Source organism: Terrapene carolina, unplaced genomic scaffold (genome assembly GCF_002925995.2).
Source record: "Terrapene carolina triunguis isolate 2854851 unplaced genomic scaffold, T_m_triunguis-2.0 Scaffold517, whole genome shotgun sequence".
In the NCBI taxonomy this organism is placed as follows: Eukaryota; Metazoa; Chordata; order Testudines; family Emydidae; genus Terrapene; species Terrapene triunguis.
In genome coordinates this window covers 778,796-797,179 of record NW_020664868.1, presented here as the reverse complement: position 1 = coordinate 797,179, position 18,384 = coordinate 778,796, and the positions used below count along the sequence as shown (strand labels likewise).

The window sequence follows — 18,384 nt, the reverse complement described above, 5'->3', positions numbered from 1 at the left end:
ACCGCTGCAATCAATCTATACCCGTTCCCCACGAACCACAACCCTAGTGGTATCGAACCCAGTTTTGGGGGGGGAGGCGGGAACAGCTAAGGGGGCTAGATTTACTGAGAGGGAGGAACAAAGGGGCTGTAAACAGTCTCCTCCCCTCCTTTGCTTCCTGCCAATGGACTCGTCGGAACGTTGGTGTTAAAACCGGCGGCGTCGCAGCGTTCCAAATTAGAACGCCCGAGGTTTCAGCGTTCCAGGCTAGCCCCTCCCTGCGCAAACGCTGCTGTCATGGCTGTCCAAGTCCAGGTGGTTTATTGGTAAGCTGGGGTGGGGAGTAGCTGGCGGTGTTGTTGCATGCGTGGGAGCGGGCCAGTCCGGGCCCATCAGCCCCTTGGGAGAGCAAGGAAACCTGCTTGTGTTGCTGTTCGTTGCCAGGGGCCGCTTACCAGGCCAGGGGAAAAGAGTGACACCCCCCCCCCTTTTCTTCTCTTGCTGTCCTCAACTAAAGGATGGGCCTCTCTGGCAGAGCAGCGTGGAATCCACTCTCTTGCTGGTGCAAGATGCCTTAAAGTGGGGGCGGCGGGGAGGCAAGGCTCAAATGATAAGAGTGGCCTCGCCCGGACAACCATCGAGGCAGGACAAATGATGCGGCCCTGGGGGATGTGTGGACGGTAATTGCGTAAAATGTTCGGCCGCTGTAGGGTGACCTGATGTCCCGATGTTGGGGTCTCTTTCTTATATAGGCTCCTATTACTCCCCCACCCCCTGTCCTGATTTTTCACACGTGCTGTCTGGTCACCCTAGGCCGCTGTCAGTTTTGTTGGCTGGTTGCCTTCTCTAAAGGCTCGTCTCTCTTGCCAACAGAAGTTGGTCCCATAAAATGTATTACCTGCCCCACCTTGACTTTCTGACAGAGCAGAGAGCGGTGTTGTTTTTTGCCTGCAGTGACACAGATGCCCACAATCCGCCAGCCCTGCGTTGACCTGGGGTGGGGTATTTTAGAGGCTGCTCCACAGGCTGGGGCGGGGAACATGCTGCTCTAGCAAAGTATCGGTTAAAAGCAGCGAGACCGGATAACTCTTATTTCTCTTGCCCCAGTTGCTTCGTGGTCCTGACCCAAAGCCCAGTGAAGTCAGTGGGAGGTTCTCCGTTGATTTCAGGGCCTTTGGGTAAATCCTGGTAGGTTACTGGCCAAAAGGCCACAGGACAAACTGTGGGGAATGACCCTGTGTTGCCCTCTCAGGAATGGTCTGGCTGGATGCCGGTTTCACGCCCCCTTGAGAACAGTTGACTGGGTTGGAGGGTATCTGGGCTGATACCTTGGCTGTTTGGGGCTTAAATTGAGAGCTCTTTAAGAAACCTGCACGGGTGTTGTAGGGGATTAAGCTCCTTCTATCCCACAGGGTGAATGAAGCTGCTTACAGCCTAGCACGCGCTGGCTGAATGGTAGGTGGACTAATGCCACCTCTGTGCAGTCAGGTGAGTCCTTGTTTATATTTGGCACTTCTGCCGCAAAGCGGCAGCTAACCTCTACCCACGTTCAGTCAGCCAGAGCTTGACCTGGGTATTGCCACCCCGGAATAGACCGGCATTTCTCTTGCCTAGTGCAAGACACCTTAATCCTGACCTGCTGCAGCCTTTGCTAAGCCAATCCTCGGCCAGGGTGCCTCTGTGCTGATCAGCAGCCCCTCCTTCTGCTAGAGTAACCATGGCCTCCCCTATACACAACTCTCATGTCCATCAAGCATGACCCACAGCCCTCCCTGTGCCTATAGGTCCGGCCTCCCCAGGCACGGCTCCCCAACACCTCCTTCTACTCTGACCTGAACTGCCTCGCTTTTTGATCCATAGACTTAAACGTTCTAACTCTCCTCTTGCTGCTTCACCTGTCTTCCAGAACAAGCGTAGTCGTGGTAGCTCTGTATCTTCTGGTTATCTCGGTGTAACGAAATCTCCAGAGCGATACTAAGTCTTGTGTGCTGTGGGAGTGGAGGAGTTATTCCATGTCCATGGGGCAGCAGTGAGAAGTGCTGAAGCTGGGGTGGAGCTTAGGGGGGGAAAAAGGAGGTGGGAATCCCACCTCCTTGCCAATAAAATGGTTTTTATTTATACTGCACAGTTAGTTGCTGTGACTCTAGGGTTTAGCCAACTCTGTAACGGTATTACAGAACAGCATTCAGCGTCTTCTAAGAGGTTTCTGTTCCTGGCAAAAAGCACCCTCCTCCTCTGCATTCCCATGCCTACTAGAATGACTTCTGGAAGCGCTCTCCTCTGCTGCCTGTGCATCTAAAATAGACACAGGAAGAGTTGGTATGACTTCTCTCTTTCTCAGCAGCCAGTTGCTCTCTTGCATCTCTGATAGAGGGTGGTTAGGGGGCCAGTTTGTCCCAGCACCAGCAGGTGTGAGTGCAAAGTTCATATGCGCCCTATTCCAAATAATAGCCGTTAGCGTGGGCGGATAAAGTCAGCGGTTGACTGTTTCTTGACACGATCTAAATGCAATGAAAGTAACCACATGGCAAGAAGGCTCAACTTCAGTCTTAAGTTTCTAATGAAAACTAGCAACAATCAGCATCTTTAGTGGGGTTTTACCCTTCCAGTGATTTGTAACTTTATCGTTTCTGTGGACCAACATCAATACTCAAAACCCAGCGAGATGCCCTTAAAAAGGGGGTCATGTTGCTATCTTGTGTCTTGTCCCACAGAGAAGACAACGGGCTACTACTTCTGGAGGCAGCATGGCCTTGTGGAAGAGCACTGGACGGGGTTTCGGGATTCCCAGCTCTGTCACGAACTTGCTTGGGTGACCTTGGACAAGTTCCTTTCCCTTCCGTAAAATGGAGCTACATGCTGCTCCTTTGCAAGGCACTTTGAGATTGGCTGATGGAAAGCACTATAGAAGAGCTAGGTGGTGATGGTATTTTGCAGCCTAGTGTAGTTCCCCTTTGTCTCAAATAGCAGGAGACCAGGTGGGATTTTCAAGGAAGCTCAGCTCCTGTTTGAATTTCAGCCTTTGTCCCTTCTCTGGTTAAAGTCTAGATGCTGAAATAACTCTTCTTTGTCTCCCTACAGCGGGGCCTGAGGCTACCGTCCCAAGGTAAGCGACCAGATTCCTCAGTTCAGTTCCAGTTATAACTCTGGCGGTGGTGGGTGAACTGGACTGATGTGCTCTAGGACCGCATTCCTGTTCCCAGCACTTGGTCCAAGTCACCGGCCACTTGCAAAGAGGAAGTTCTCCTCCAGAGAAAGTTGGGCTGTAGCACATCATTGGATCTGTTCCTGGAGCATCCCCAACCCTTTTGCCCCAGCCTGACCCAGCGAGCTTTTCCTCCCCCTTCGGTCCCCAGTTGGCTGCCTGGGCTGTCTGAACCTGTGCATGAGGAGGTATAAATGGAGTTGCACTGGTTAGAAAACTGGTGCGAAGGGAAGCAGGCAGTTGGACTAGAAAGGGCTCCTGTACCCACAGCAGGCCATGTGGCCTGGCGGGTGGGGCTTGGTTCGCTAGCTGGCATTGTTGCCAGCTGTTTTTAGGTGTGTGAAGTAACAGCGGAGCCAAGATTCAGCAGGGGCGAGTCCTGACGAAGACCTATCAGGCATTAACTCCAGGTTCTGCCTTTCCTCTCTCTCCTTTCTAGTATCAACAGCTCAAGAAGGAACTTGAAAAACAGTTCCCGGGCAAGCTGGAGATCGTGAGTATCCTGGGATTGTCCAGTCTGTCCAGAGCACTTCGCTTCTGTGTCTGTCTGACTCCCAGTCAGTGACTATGCACCACCAAGGACTAGCCATGTCCTTTCAAGCTCTGGTTCTGTACTCTCAAAACTCCTGTTGCCTTCAGTGGGAATCTGCGATGCAGGACGCTCTAAATAAGTCCCTCCTCATCTGGTGGGACCTGACTGAGAACTGTCAGACTAAAAGCATGTCACGTCCAGCATAAATCTGGAGCATAGTTGTCAGATCCATGGTTCGTCTAGTCTAGTCTCTTGTCTCTGAAAGTGGCCAGTGCCACGTGCTTCAGGGGAAGCTGTTAAACCTCTCAGATGGGCAAACGGGCACAGACATAACCATGGGGAAAGCTTTGACCTGATCCTGGGCTGCTGCTGGTTGGCTTACAAAGTATGCCCCGTGTGGTAGAGGTAAGGGAAGCCTTGATCAAGGAATCATGGAGAGTGGCGTTAAGGTGGAAGGAGGACAGTCCTTGCAGTTCTGCAGGACTGAAGCTGTTTGGACAATCTAGTATCATGTCCTGGTTTCCTTGTGCTCCTCAATCTAGATGTACTCTTATTCTAGATCATAAGCAGTTTGGGATAGGGATTCTTTGATATGTTTGTACAGCACCTGGCACAATGGGATCCTGGCTTCTAGAATACAAATTAACTTAATAGATTCCAAGGCCAGAGAAGGGCCCATTCAGATAATCTAGTCTGACCTCCTGTATGACCCCAGGCCAGAGAATCCCACCCTATCATTTCTGCATCAAGTTCATAACATCTGTTTGCAGATGTATTCTCTCTGGTGAGAACTGTAGGGAGCACTCCTGTTGGTCTAACTAGGAACTAACATGAAGGGGAGAGCTTGCTGCTTAAAATAACCCAGACCCCCTTGGGGCTCGTCATTCTCAAGGTGACTGACTCCTCTTCTCTGCTTAGAGTGGCGAAGGGACACCTCAGGTCACAGGATGGTTTGAAGTGACAGTCGCAGGCAAACTGGTGCATTCAAAAATGGTGAGTGGTCTCTTCCTCCCCCCTCATCTAGTTCCTAACAGAACTGCTCAGCTGATTGTCACCAAGGCGAGTGATATACATGAGACAGGAAGACTCCATAGAGATGTGTTGTGAGCACAAGGCTGGGAGCCTTGTCTGGGCTCTGACATCTGTAGTCAGAGTCCAGTATCGAAGCTGGAGCAGTGGTCCTGTCTACAGCTGTACCAGCCTGTACAATGATCCCCTTAGAATCTGCATGCTGAACGGGGATCAGTTTGGTGCGGCCTTCTAAGGAGCAGTCACTGTGAGTCAGTAGGTTGGTACTCTTCCTTCGGTGCTGCTGGAAATGAGACCTAAAACACACATCAGCCACTGACTCCTACTAGCCCACTCACTGGGCATGCAAGTGTTAACCCGCTGCCCTGTTCATGTTGCAATACAAGTAACTTATCTTGACTCCCTAAACTTCCTCTGCAGTTGCAGTAGGATATAGGCTGTGGGGTTTTTTTGTTTTTGTTTGTTTGTTCTCTCTTCTTCCCTGCCCTTCCCCCCACAGCTGCCATTTTCCACCTCAAAGATAGCTGCATTTCAGTGATGGATGAAACCTGCATCCTTTATCTCCAGGATGGCAAACTGAAATGGCTTATTAGCAGCCACTGCTGCCGGCCTTCACAGGAGGGAAAATACAGCTCCTTAGAAAACGTCTTTGATGCTAAAATAGCTGTTGGCTCTTGCAGCTGCTGGTGCTGCAGGTCCTGGGGGGTGGGGAGATTAGAGCTGTCAGTCCTACATTAAAAGTACTTCCACTGTCAAGTGTCTCTTTGAGGTGGCAGAACTGTTGAGCTCTGTGTCCTCAAGGACACTTCAGGAGCCTGCTGAACTTTGATTGTCCTGTATGTGGCACCTTCTAGAAGGGGTCGTGTTTGCCCATATTTTTTGGTGGGGGAAGGGGCTGTAAGTTTCACCCACTCCTTTTTTTAAGCTAATATTTTGTCTGAGATCTTGGTGAGCCAGGAAGGTCCAGGAGCAGAAACAAGCTTTCTATGCTCGCTGCTGTAGCCAAGGAGTAGCCGTGAGGTTTTTCCAAGGCCGCTTTTCAAACACTGCATTGTCCCTCCGGTCCTGGCGCTGATGTCTGTCACAGCTTCTTGGCAGTGATATGAGTGCCGAGTAGAAGGTGTCTTGCTGAGGAATGCTCTTAAATAGGAGTGGAACTCTCTGGGGGCATAACTCTGGACACCTCCATGGCTGTGTCACCCTGGAGAATTAAAAAAGCCTTAAAACATAACGGCCAGACTGGGTCAGACCAAAGGTCCATCTAGCCCAGTATCCTGTCTTCCGACAGTGGCCAATGCCAGGTGCCCCAGAGGGAATGAACAGAACAGGGAATCACCAAGTGATCCATCCCGTCACCCATTCCCAGCTTCTGGCAAACAGCCTTCTCATGCTCTGACTTCTTTGAGCCTTATGGGGCATGCTGGGGGGGGGGGGTTCAGCTGCCCCCTTGCTAACTGGCTGCTCTCTGGCAGAACGGGGATGGATTTGTGGATAATGGCATCAAGCTTTCCAAGATTGTGGCAGCCATTAAAGAGGCGTTGGCTTTGGGATAGGAACAGCAGAATGCATCGGTGCCTCCGTACATAGCACAGGTAAGGTGGTGGGTCTGGCTATCCCAGTAGTGCTGTCTCAGCCCTTCCTCCTTGGATAAACGGAGCCTTGCTGCATGTGGCTTTCTAGAAGGAGACCTTTAACCAAGGTCCTATCCCCCTCTGCACGGGTATTATAAATATGATGGGGCACCCAAAAGAGCAAGGACTTGCCATGTTACGGTTGGTCAGAACTTCACCTTCTCCCCCCCCCTAACTGCAGTATGCTGAGTGCTGGAGCAGCTGTTGCGCTTCACCCCAGAGGTGGCTACATTCCAGCCTATATACATAGATGAGGAAACACTTGGGAAGGCTCTGTTAAAATGCTGTAATGCTGCAAATCCTAAAGCTCCCAGCCACTCTGGTTATGCTGGCTACCACCAGCAGGGCAGAGCATTCATGGGAGGCAAAAAGAATCAGACTCCTCCTGGAATTAACTTGGCAAAAGGGGTCAGAAAATGAGCGTGGTTCTGGTGGGCTGAGGTGCTGTGAATTCAAACTCACCTGCTTGGTAAATCATGCATGCAACCTTCGGAACCAAGGCTAGAATCCTGGTCTGTTGGATCCCAAAATGCACCCCCACCCACCCCCCGCACTTGTGCTTGAGGACTGATCCTTAATTAGTTCTAGGAAGTCTCTTGTCCTCTGTGTGGGCCGTTGGGTTTGTCTAGAGTGCTTTTATTTAAACACTAGAAGGCACCGTTACACTCACGCTGTAACGGGTTAAGAGCAGTAGCTGCTGCTTCAGGTACATCAGACTGGAAAGGCCCTTTCTGAGCCTTCACTCCAGTGCTGTCACAGACGGCTCCAGCATAGAATTCTGTATGTAAATTTATCAGTCTCCATCTTCAAACTAGCTCGCGCTCACTGCTCAGTTTCGGAGGCTGTTCCAGACCCTCGCTCCTCTGACGGTTAGGAACCTTCTCATTTCCAGCCTAAATGTATTCACGATCAATTTGTAGCTGTTTGTTCTTGTGCCAATAATGTCCTTGAGCTTCAATAGCTCTTCTGGTGTTTTTGCTCTCTCTAAATAGGTCAGGATGTGGTGGGGAATCAGATTTTTCCCCTCTCAGCCTTCACTTGGCTAGGCTAAACAAGCCAAGTTCTTTCCATCTCCTCTCCTAGGATGGGCTCTCCAGCCTCCTGATCATCCTAGTAGCCCTTCTTTGCACCTAGTCCAGTTTTATTTTTAAATTTCTAGTTCGTTGACGATATACATTCCTTCTCTTCCTCTAGCTTGATGAGCATTTGCTTGGTTCAACTCGGCCGAGCGCTTGATGACGGGAGTTGCCGAAATGTCCCCTGACGCGTGGCCGTTCCCAGAAGTTTTTGCGCAGGATGCCGGTTTGAACAAAGGCAGATGAGGATCCAGCTGTGTGCTTTGGCATGCTTTATATTTGTACGCAATGCCTGTCTAGAGTTGAAACGGCCCCTCTAATGTGCCATTAAGGTGCCTCTAACTTTGAGTAATTCTTGAGTGAGTTTCACTGTTCAACCTTACAGAGAAATCTAGTGCTGATATCCCAACAACAAGCTCTTCATCTGAGGTTGCTGGAATGAAGGCTGTCAAGTAAGGGAGGGTCGCCATCTGGGAATCCCATCAGTGTGGGAAGAAGAATTAGCAGCTCATTGTCGGGTATGGGGGGAACTGGGCGGGAAATGAGATAAAATGTTTTAACAAATGACTCAATAGTCTGTTTTAATTTGAACTCAGGATTTTTATAAACTCCCAACATTTTCTTAAACTGGTGTCGAAACAGTTTCCCCCTCTTCTGCAGAACCTTGATGCAGTCCTGACAAATCGCATTGAGATGTCCCAGCTAGGCAGTGGAGTTTGCTCACAAAACATAACCTCTGAATCTGGGTATTTCTGAATCGTGATAATGCACTTCCTCCTTCTAGAATCACCTAGTGTTACAAAACTGTCTTTCTGGGTTTTTGTTGTTGTTGTATGATTAACTTTTGTTGCACTTCAGAAAGGTGTCTGTCAAATAAAATAATGAAAGTCATAAACTGGTTGTGTAGTGGCTTCTTTCTAGTGCTTGCTAACTGACCAAACACACAGCAAAAGCAGACTCTCCGTTCCCTTGCAATATGGGGTATAATTCTTCTATACCAGTACTCCGAAACAAGTGGCGAGTGGTCTAATGCTTCATTGCAGCGTGAATATCATGAAAGCAGCATTGCAGGTCCTATATCCAAACCTATCAAGCTCCTTCCATCTACACACTCCACTCCAGCAAGCCTGATGCAGCCTTTCATCTTTCCAGACTTCTTTGCAACCTCAGTAGTGGGGCTCATATTGAGATGTCCCAGCTAGGCAGTGGATACTTCTAAAGCAGGCGGGACCTTGCTTTTTGTGACATCAAAATTCTCCTCCTGCCACATCTCCAGGGTCTTGTTACAATGGCTTTAAGCCACAGTCCTCCAAACCTTGAAACAAAGGAAAACTGGTGGCATTTGCAGGCCAATTCTGTATTTACTCTTTCACCCCTCTCTGCTTCAGGCTATGGTAGCATAGGGTGCTGCAAGTTAAGATTGTGGAGCAGGGCAGAGCTGGGATCGAGAGTGGGAGGTGTACTAGCAGAGATGGTTGTAAATGGGGACTGGAGTACATGAGCTGTGTGCACATCTGCCAATATGTTCTTAGTCTCCTTTTCATGAATGCTAAAATAAACCTCCATTTAAAAGAAAAATTAATCAGCTTGGCCCAAGTTACCCCTGTAATTTGTACCTATTATGAAACAACTCTTGTAAGTAACCAGTAAAGGAGTAAATCCTCTGTCTGGTGAGACCAGGCCAGTAAGAGAGGTCTCTGGTGCATAGGGTGAGACTTATTTAAAGTCATGGCAATGGAAGGTCAGAGCAACTTGATGCCCTCTCCTTACCTCTCCAAACGCTGCTTTTTGTAATAATTTTACCCTTTAATCCAACAAGCCTGTTTTTGTTCTTCCACAATTGACCTGATTTAATATGGAGCCTAGGAACCCATGACCATCTCTGTAGTGCTTAGGGATTAGCTCAGAGCCCCCAGATTTCCAGTAGAGTGGAGCTAGTTGTAAATGATTTCTCTCACATCACCAATGTCTCCAATATGAAAATAGTTTAAGATAATGCACCTTGGGGGTGGTCTTAATTCAGATCTATTGTCAATCAGAACTCTCCTTTTTAAAAAGAGGTCTTAAAAGGAAAAACGGTGGTCTTGTGGTTCAGGCCTAAAACAGGTTCTAGTCCCACTTATGCCAGACTTGTATTGTGACATCACCTCTCTCTCCCATTCCTCATCTGTAATATCTACCTTGCCAGGAGCAGCTGAGGTCAAATTTCAGTAGGGTTTGTAGTTTTCCAAGAGTTGGGGGGGGGGGGGGGGGGGGGGGGGGATATAAAGGAAAAAAAAATTTTTTTTTTAAAAATTGATTAAACTACATTTAGTACTTTGTCTAAATATACATTTTAGTACTTTTTTTTTTTTTAAGCAACTCTGGTGAGGGTGAAGAGATACAACTGTGCCCTCTGGTGCCCACAATGATAAATGCAAGTAGTATAAATTAGCAATTTCCTGGTGGTGGTTTTCTGAATATCCTTGCAGGACAAATCTAGGAATTCATGGTTTATTTCTATTGGGGTAGTGCCCTGGGGAGCCCAGGCAGCATCATTTGCCCAACTGTGCTGGGCTCCTGTAGAAACACTCAGGGAGAGATGGACCCTGCATTTAGGACTCCTATATCTTTGAAGAATGAGGCATCAGAGTGAGTTTTGAGTTGTCTAGTAACAGTGGGCCTTAGTCCAGTATGAGCAGAACTGGATCACGCAGCCGCTCCCCTCCATCCTCTGCTGTAATTGAGTTTGTACGGGTGACCCCTTAGAAATTATTACAAGAAGGCTGCACGTTTTGTTGTTAATGTAGGCTGAGCTTTGTGGGTTATCCAAGTGCAAATGGAGGCCCAGCTGGATGGGCTGCCCAAGAACAGGGCCCCGTTACGTTGAGCATTTCACATTCACACAGTAGGAGATATTCGTACCCCAAAGAGCTTACTTATGTTTCACACCATCTACAGTTGAACATCTTTTGAAAGTGATCCATTGTTCTTCATAACCACTGAGGGTAGGACAAGAAGTAATTGGCTTAATTTGTAGCAAGGGAGAGTCACATTGGATACTAGGGCAAACTTTCTAATGCTAAGCATAGTTAGGCACCGGAGCAGGTGACCCAGGGAGGTTGTGGAGTCACCATCACTGGAGGGTTTTTAAGAATAGGTTGGACAAATCCCTGTCAGGGATGTTCTAGGTATAATTCAATCTACTTTGCAGGTGGGTGGGCTAGATATGACCTCTTAAGGTTCTTTACAACCCTACATTCCTCTGATCATGCTTCCAAGGCCCCCATCTTGCAAATGCTTCACTAAAGCAACTAGTAGTTGAAGTTGAGAGGACTGCTCATGGCAGCAAAGTTAAACATGGCTGCAGGATTGGGCCTTAAGACTGAAGATTTCCCCATGACCCAAAGTAAATTCTTGTGTGTCCTACAAACTGCCCCTGTGGGTGTCAAAGTTTACGGACCTTCAGTTATGCAGTATTTTTTGGATAGTTAACTTATTGCTTAAGAATGGTACCAGCTTGACAGCCTTGCAGCCTAAAGCGCTGTGTTTATCCCCAGAACCAGTACTGCCCGGGCAGTGGCAGGGTGAACAACCTCACCACAGCCCTGGAGGGACAAGTACTAAGGGTTAGAGGAGAAGTCAGTCTTCACAGCCCATTCTCCCTTTACCCCTTGTTACTGAGCCTCAGTGAGGGGACGGTCACAATGCGGACACTTCTCCAGCTAGCAGTCGGTGAAACCATCAACTCTTTTTCCCCATAGGCCACTGGAAAAGACCTCAGTCCATTTCTAAAGGCTGTAATGATTTCCCTACCCGGCCAAATTTCCCCAGTCTTTAACCATGCCATCACGTGTTGGCATATTCTTTGAGGTGGATCACGTGTCAATAGTATTTTCTGCTCAAAGAGAGAGAGCCGAGCGTATGGGAAAAGTGAAGTACTATCCAAAAACATGTCCAAGGGTACCATATACAGGAGGCCTCTTACCTGAGATAATAGGGTGGCAGTGACTAGTTAATTATCCTCTCTAAAGCACCTAGCTGTCTAGGTACTCATATAATGTGATTTTGGCATCAGCACCAGTTGATGTGATAGGGAAGGCTGGCATAACGTTGGCAGTGGCTGATGTAAAATTTGCACCAGCCCTGCTTGACGTGACTGGTGATAGGCCAGTGACGTTACATGGGTGTCAACCCCACTGGTCATGGCTCGTGCAGGGGGTAGATGTGACTTGTTTTATAGTGACATTTGTGGCTAGTTGGCATCGGGGAGGTTCATATGGCTAGTGCAAAGGGCTTGATATAATTTGTGCACTGGAAGGCGTTGCCAAAGCTTCTGCAAGGGCCTTGACATGTTATATATTAGAAAGGTTGGTGTGAATATGCAGGGGGAGGGGTTAGCATGTTACATGTAGGGAAGGTTGGCATGACACACGTGGGGGAGGCACTTGGTGTGACATGTGCCAGGGGTTTCGCATGTTACATGTAGGCAAGGTTGGCAAGATGCATGCTGGGGGGCGCTTGGCGTGACTTGTAACTGAGGTTTACAGTGTTACATGTAGGCGAGGTTGGCATGATGCGTTCCAGGGCTTTGGCGTGTTACACGTAGGCATGGTTTGGTGACGCACGTGGGGGGGGGCACTTGGCGTGACTTTGTGCCAGAGATTTTACGTTACACATAGGCAAGATTGGCACGACCCATGCCAAGGGTTTAGCCGGACTCGAGGGAGGTCTTAACGTAACTCATGCAAGGGGCATAAAATGCAGTAGGGTCTGTGGTTAAAGGAAGGCTCCCCATTGCCAGCCCTGTGACTGGGGGGAGGCAGGAGCAGCCTGGGTGGCGCTCACAAGATGGCGCCCACACAGCCAGGTTCACCTCAGCTGACCTCCCCTCCCCTCCCCTCTGCCCCATTGCATGATGGTTAAATAGCCCAGCCGGGGAACCCGCCATTTTCTGCTGGGGCTGGCGGGAAAGGCGGGAAGGGAGCGAGAGCAGCGCGAGCGCCGGCCGGGACTCCCAACGGCTCCAACGGTCGCTGCAGTGAGGGGCGCGAGCCACACACACAGGTAACAAGGAGGCGCGAGACACCCCCGTACCCGGGCTTCCCCCTCCCCCCTTGTTCGAAAAAAAAGGGGGGGGTGAGTAGAAACCGAGATCGTCTGAGGAGCCCCTTCCACCAAGTAAGTCCCGCCTTCCGTCTGTATCCTGCAGCTCATTGGTCGGGCGATGCGAGAGCACGGTGGCCGCGCTGATTGGCTGGAAGCCCCTGAGGCAGCCCCGAGGTCGATTGGTCATGAGCCGCGTCAATCACCGAGGAGGCTTCGCGGCTCTACCCCCCTCTTGTCAGGTTACATACCGGTTGGCTGGCGACGCTGGCCAATCGGGAGAAAGCCTCGGTTAGCCTGGGGAAGGTCACCTGACTTTAGTTAGCCAATCAAACCCAGACTTGGCGCAAAGGCTTCTGGAAGATGTAGTCTTTCTTTAAAAAAAACCACTTTATGTGGATAAAGGGGGCAAACTGGGGCGGGGACTGGGAGCTAGGACTCCTGGGTTCTCTTTAAAGCAGACTCTGGTGGCTCTACAGGGGCTGCCGTATTGGCCATGGAGGTGGGACGCCATGGTGCAATTTGGTGTAGGGTTCCTATTGCCCTTGGCTCCATCGCCATGGCACCTGGTTGCCGCCATGGCAGTGGCTTCGGCCTGGTGCCCATCGTGATGGCGCTGGTGTGGAACTGGCACCTCGGCGGGGTCTCACGTGGCACCGAGCCGGCTCTGAGGCCAGATCTCTCCTTTGCAGGGATATTGCTCGTTTCGGTCCCAGAGCAGCCTCCGCTCCATGAACGGCTGATGGCCCCTTGCTTTTTGTAACCTTTCCCCCCCACTGCATGTTCGCTCCCAGCCAGGATGACCCTCCACACTCTCCTCCCCACAACGATCCCTTTTCCAGACTCTCACTCAGGCCATTCCCAGCTGGCTCCCTCTGCTGCGTTCACTTCCCCAGCCCTACATGTCTCCCTGCCCTGTTTCTGAGCGATCGGGGCAGCAGGTTCCTTCCTCCCCGCAACTGGTGCCACTGATCGGCGGAGAACCTCGGGGGAAATCGGTGACTTTTTCTTACTGTTGGGAACTGTCACCTGTGGGTCTGTGCAAAAACTGGCAACTGCAGAGGGAGGAGAGGAAAAGAACCCAGGAATCCTGACCGTAAATCCCTCCCTCCTCAATCCACTAGACCCTAGTCCTTTGCCAGACCTGGGACTAGAGCCCAGAAGGAGTCCTGGCTCTCAGACCCACTTCCTAATGTAATCACTGGATCCTGCTGCCTTCCCACTCTGGGAATAGAACCCAGGAGTCCTGGCTCCTAGTTCTAACCACTAGACCCCCTCCTCCTCCAGAGCTGGGAAAACAACACTTCTCCTCCTCTTCCATGCTGGGCAAATCAGGTTACTGACTGAAATGATCATTTTATATTACAGCAGAAACAAAACACAGGTTCATCTGTGACACTCTAGTTATAAACGAAGTAATTCGGAGTGAGCAGCTGTGGAATTAACAAAAGCTTTTCAGGGATTTTCTGGTACTATTTCTCCCCCCCCAATATAGTGCCGGAAATGTTCCTAAACATTTATATGGCGACCTCTAGGGTTACCATAGCATCTGAACATCTCAGTCATCAATATATTCCTCCTCCCAACACCCTGGGAAGACAGAACCATGTGACTAGCTCCATTTTACCAGTAGGGAACCATATTGCCTTAGTGACTTGTAGGTCACACAGGGAGTGATGGGACGCGACCCCAGGTCAAGCTGTTCTTGAAAAGGTTAAACTGATTTCTTCCCCTTCCCCTCTTTTTTTTTTCCAGCAGATTTCTTCCGCACTAAAGACCATCCAGAATGGCCCGTACCAAGCAGACCGCTCGTAAATCCACTGGTGGGAAAGCCCCCCGGAAGCAACTGGCCACCAAAGCAGCCAGGAAAAGTGCGCCCTCCACTGGGGGAGTGAAGAAACCTCATCGTTACAGGTACTTGGAGTCACGCATTCTCTTCTGGTGTGCGTGGGAGACATAAAGGGGAGTTTTGCAATCGTAAGAAAAAAATAACATGATATATATCATAGCCTTAATTTTTATGTACTATGTCTGAGGGAGCATGGGCTAGTAGTTAGGGATTCAGACTCCTGAGTTGGAGTTCTTTTTGCCAGTTATGCCACTGACCTGCTGATGTGACCTTGGGGAAGTCACTTCCCTTCTCTGTGCCTCAGTTTCCCCTCATCCTTTGCCAGGCTCATCTGCTTAGCATGTAAGCTCTTCAGAGCAGGGATAGTCTCTCCCGATGGGTACATATGGGGCTGAGCCCAAAGAGGCCTCGACTGAGATCAGGGTTACGAGTGGCTACTGTAATTAAAAATAATAAATAATGATTTGTAGTGAATAGTTTTATAAAATATTATCCTTTCGGCTGGCTTATTAAAACAGAAGGGACAAACACATGCATACAAAGGCACTTGTAGCCAGCTCAGCAACACATGTTTGATAGGGCACCTGCACAAAGGTTGAGATTTCATCCTTGTTCCAGTCCTTGTTTGGAAGGAGCTGCTAAAGTTCTTAAAAAGCCACTTAAAAGAAAAAAAGCTTAGACGTACCCGCGGTCTAATATTAGGGGCTGTCAACGTTGTTGATCCCCTTTAAATACTGCGTTTTGTTTTTTAACAGGAAAGTTGGTGAAATTAACAGCAGTGCAATAGGCCAGCTTAACAACCATGGAGTCCTCTTTGTCCCCAGAGACTGTGGCAGGGCAGGCTTCTTCTATGGGGGTGTGTGTGTGTACGTGTACACAAAACCCCTCCTGGATACACCTGAGACGCTTACAGAGGAGAAGGGAGTTCTGTCTGCAGTCCTTGGCACTCTGATGTCTGAGCGTGGTTGGGAGCATGGGGGTTAAATTCTGAGCCCTTGTCTTTGAAATCTCTTCCAGGCCTGGCACTGTGGCCCTTCGAGAGATCCGGCGGTACCAGAAATCCACTGAGCTGCTGATTCGCAAACTCCCGTTCCAGCGTCTGGTCCGTGAAATCGCTCAGGACTTCAAGACGGATCTGCGGTTCCAGAGTGCTGCCATCGGAGCCCTGCAGGTAGGCGACTTTGTCTCTCTTCCCTGCTGGGCAGATAGAATGAAACCTATCTAACTTGCCCCCAGATAGTTGGGAAGTACCTTTCAAAGAGTGAGCCCGACCTGCTTTGCACTCATCAAATCGGTAGAAACTAAAGATCGAGGCATGGGCTCATCTCGAGAGTGACCTGCAGAACATACCTCTGCTGCTCAGAGCCTCTGGCTTCAGAATGTAGAATCTAAATGCCCCGTTGATGTCCATAGATTACTGCTTTCGCCCCGAGAGGCGACTGCATCCCAGTGATGTGTGTGTACAGGCAGAGGGAAGACACTGACATCAGTGGCTGCTGCAGTGCTCAGCTTCTCTGTCAATAAGTGCTCCCTAAAGTGCTTAGAGTTCCATGGGGACAAAACATGCTTATCATGACTGTGCTCTTAATCCACTCACTCGTGGCAGGAGAAAGCATCCACGTCTCAAAGCCGCTGGCGTGGGGGTGTTGAGCATGTAGCGTTAGAAAGAGCTGCCACGTTTGAGACTGTGCGGCTCGCTAGTGTAAATGGGTGGGGTGCGGATTTGGGGGCTCTGAATTGGTTTCCTCACCTGCCAAGTGGGGTTCAACTGACACTTGGGAAGCCCTTGAGGCACACGCAGCTGGGTAGGTGCTAAGCATGTAGGGCCAGTTTTTCAAGAGCACTCAGCCCCCCCTTAGACATCAGAATAAACGGCCAAATAAACAGCACAGAGCAGTAGGAAAAATCTGGCCCTCGGTACAATGGGAGCATTTTGATGCCTCCTAAAGAGACTGTTGCGAAACAAATGGAGCTGTTACTTCTGTTGTGGTTTTTCCTTGGTAGGAAGCCAGTGAGGCTTATCTCGTGGGTCTCTTTGAAGACACCAACTTGTGTGCAATCCACGCCAAAAGAGTCACCATCATGCCAAAAGACATCCAGCTGGCACGTCGTATCCGCGGCGAGCGGGCTTAACTCGTTGGCGGCTGATATCCGCTCACACAGTGTATTAGAGTAGACTCTAGGTTTGTTTTTTTTTCCTACTCCTGTTTGTAGTGGCTAGGACACGGGGAGATGTTATAAACCTATCTTAGTAAGATGTAAGCGATCAAGAGAGTTGAATCCGTTTGTTCATAATGTACAAGCAAAAAAAAAAAATTTAGAAATTTACAAGACTTGGATTTTTTTGTTTTGTTTTTGTAAACTTTTTTTTCAGAATTGCAAAAAAAATATATAAAACAAGGGGGAAACATTTTTGAAATATCTGGTTTTATACACAAAACTTAAGTAGATTTAGGCATAACATAAGGAGCTTTTGGTCTTCAGTTTGTAAAAATATATCTGCAAAAGATCACGCTACGCTATATTTTTCATTATTTGATTTCTTTTTTTCCTTTGTATTTAGAATGGGCATGATATTTAAACTTGTTTTCTTATTTCCATCTGTCTCGTGAAATGTGACTTGGACCTTTGTAACTTTCAGGTTTCTTCACCCTGTGGTGGGAACAAAAAAAAAAAGAAATAAATGTTGAACAATAACCTTTTTGCTTCCTTAATCTTGTATTTGCTGTCGCACTAGGATAGATGTGTATGTCATGCTCTTCAGTAAATCAAAGCAACTTGCCTTGTGCTGACGTGATAGCCAAAGTTCCGTAGATCCTTTAAGGATCTCCAAGCCCTTCTGGGAGCATTATTTAAGCCTTTCAAACCCCTGTGGGGAAAGGAGTGTTAGATCCATTTTGACAATGCGGGAAACCGAAACTTAAAACTGTTGTAAGTGACTGGCCCAAAATCACAGCAAGGCCAGTGGCAGAACCAAAAATAAAACCCAGGAGTCTGGAATCCCAGGTCCCTGCTCCAGCTAAGAGACCGCATATCCAGTTGATGTGACACTATATCCTGCAATTTGGCTTCAGGATACAGAGGAAAGAACCCCCACCCACCCTCCCTTTTCCTGTTGTAGTGTTTACTTCATGCAGTGGGCTACAGAAGGCGGGGACCCAGGACTCCTGCATTCTTGGGCTGACTTGTCATGACCTTTGGCACAGCGAAGCTATCTGTGTATCTCCTCACTGGTCACTCTGAGAGTTGCATATTTGTGCCGCTTAGCTACTATTTCTGAAATGCTTTGGGCTCCTCAGTTTGAAGGGTGCTATCTAACCGGTAATTGAACTCTGATAGATAAGCCCTCATTTTAACAGCCCTTTGAGAAGATGGTGATTTAGAATTGCAGTGTACGTTTAAACACCTCTACTATTTCAGCGGTCATGTTCCATGCAGGCCTGGCTGTCTTTTGCTCTGGGGTCGGCTAGGGGGGTGGATTATCTATGCTGATAGGAGACCCCTCCTGTCAGCATAGGTAGTGTCTACACTGAAGTGCTACAGCTGTTCTGCTGTTGCATTTCAAGTCCTGACAAGCTCTTAATTTCACTGCCTGCTATTCCTGCCCTGGAGAACTCTGATGGCACGCAACAGGGCCCTACTTAAACTCACCGAGTCAAATTCTGCTCTCCGTTGTACATGACAGTGACTTCAGTGGAGTTACTGCCGTTCGACATTGGTATAGCCAAGATCAGAATCGGGGCCACTGCATGTTTCCAGCTCATCTCTGCTGGTGAAGGGTCTGGAATTTCCCATCTGTCCTTTCTTGAAATGCCCTCAGCCACCCAACTGGATATTTTGTACTTGTCTTCCAAGAGGATTTGTTCTGATTGGAGCAGTGTCTCTCTTTGCCTTTAACACATACTGCCCTTTAGAAAAGAGCAGCGTGTCTCTTGCGATAAGCACGGAGGGAAAGGCTTTTTGTGGGTTGGGTTGATGGGTGGTTTTTTGGCACTGAC

At 49.0% G+C, this 18,384-nt stretch overlaps 1 protein-coding gene and 1 long non-coding RNA gene across 2 annotated transcripts; both read left to right on the top strand.

The window, feature by feature from the left end:
* Nucleotides 1–206: 206 nt before the first annotated feature.
* LOC112118158 lies at nt 207–8,341 on the top strand. The gene is made up of 6 exons (XR_002909028.3): nt 207–305; nt 3,061–3,085; nt 3,624–3,677; nt 4,635–4,709; nt 6,218–6,337; nt 7,571–8,341. It is a non-coding gene; the product is annotated as an uncharacterized LOC112118158 (long non-coding RNA).
* Nucleotides 8,342–12,372: 4,031 nt separating this feature from the next.
* Nucleotides 12,373–17,085, top strand: LOC112118153 (histone H3.3). The gene is made up of 4 exons (XM_026658810.2): nt 12,373–12,498; nt 14,293–14,451; nt 15,404–15,557; nt 16,391–17,085. The coding sequence occupies exons 2-4, from the start codon at nt 14,324–14,326 to the stop codon at nt 16,517–16,519; spliced, it is 411 nt and encodes a 136-aa protein (XP_026514595.1). The 5' UTR covers nt 12,373–12,498; nt 14,293–14,323; the 3' UTR covers nt 16,520–17,085.
* Nucleotides 17,086–18,384: the final 1,299 nt, after the last annotated feature.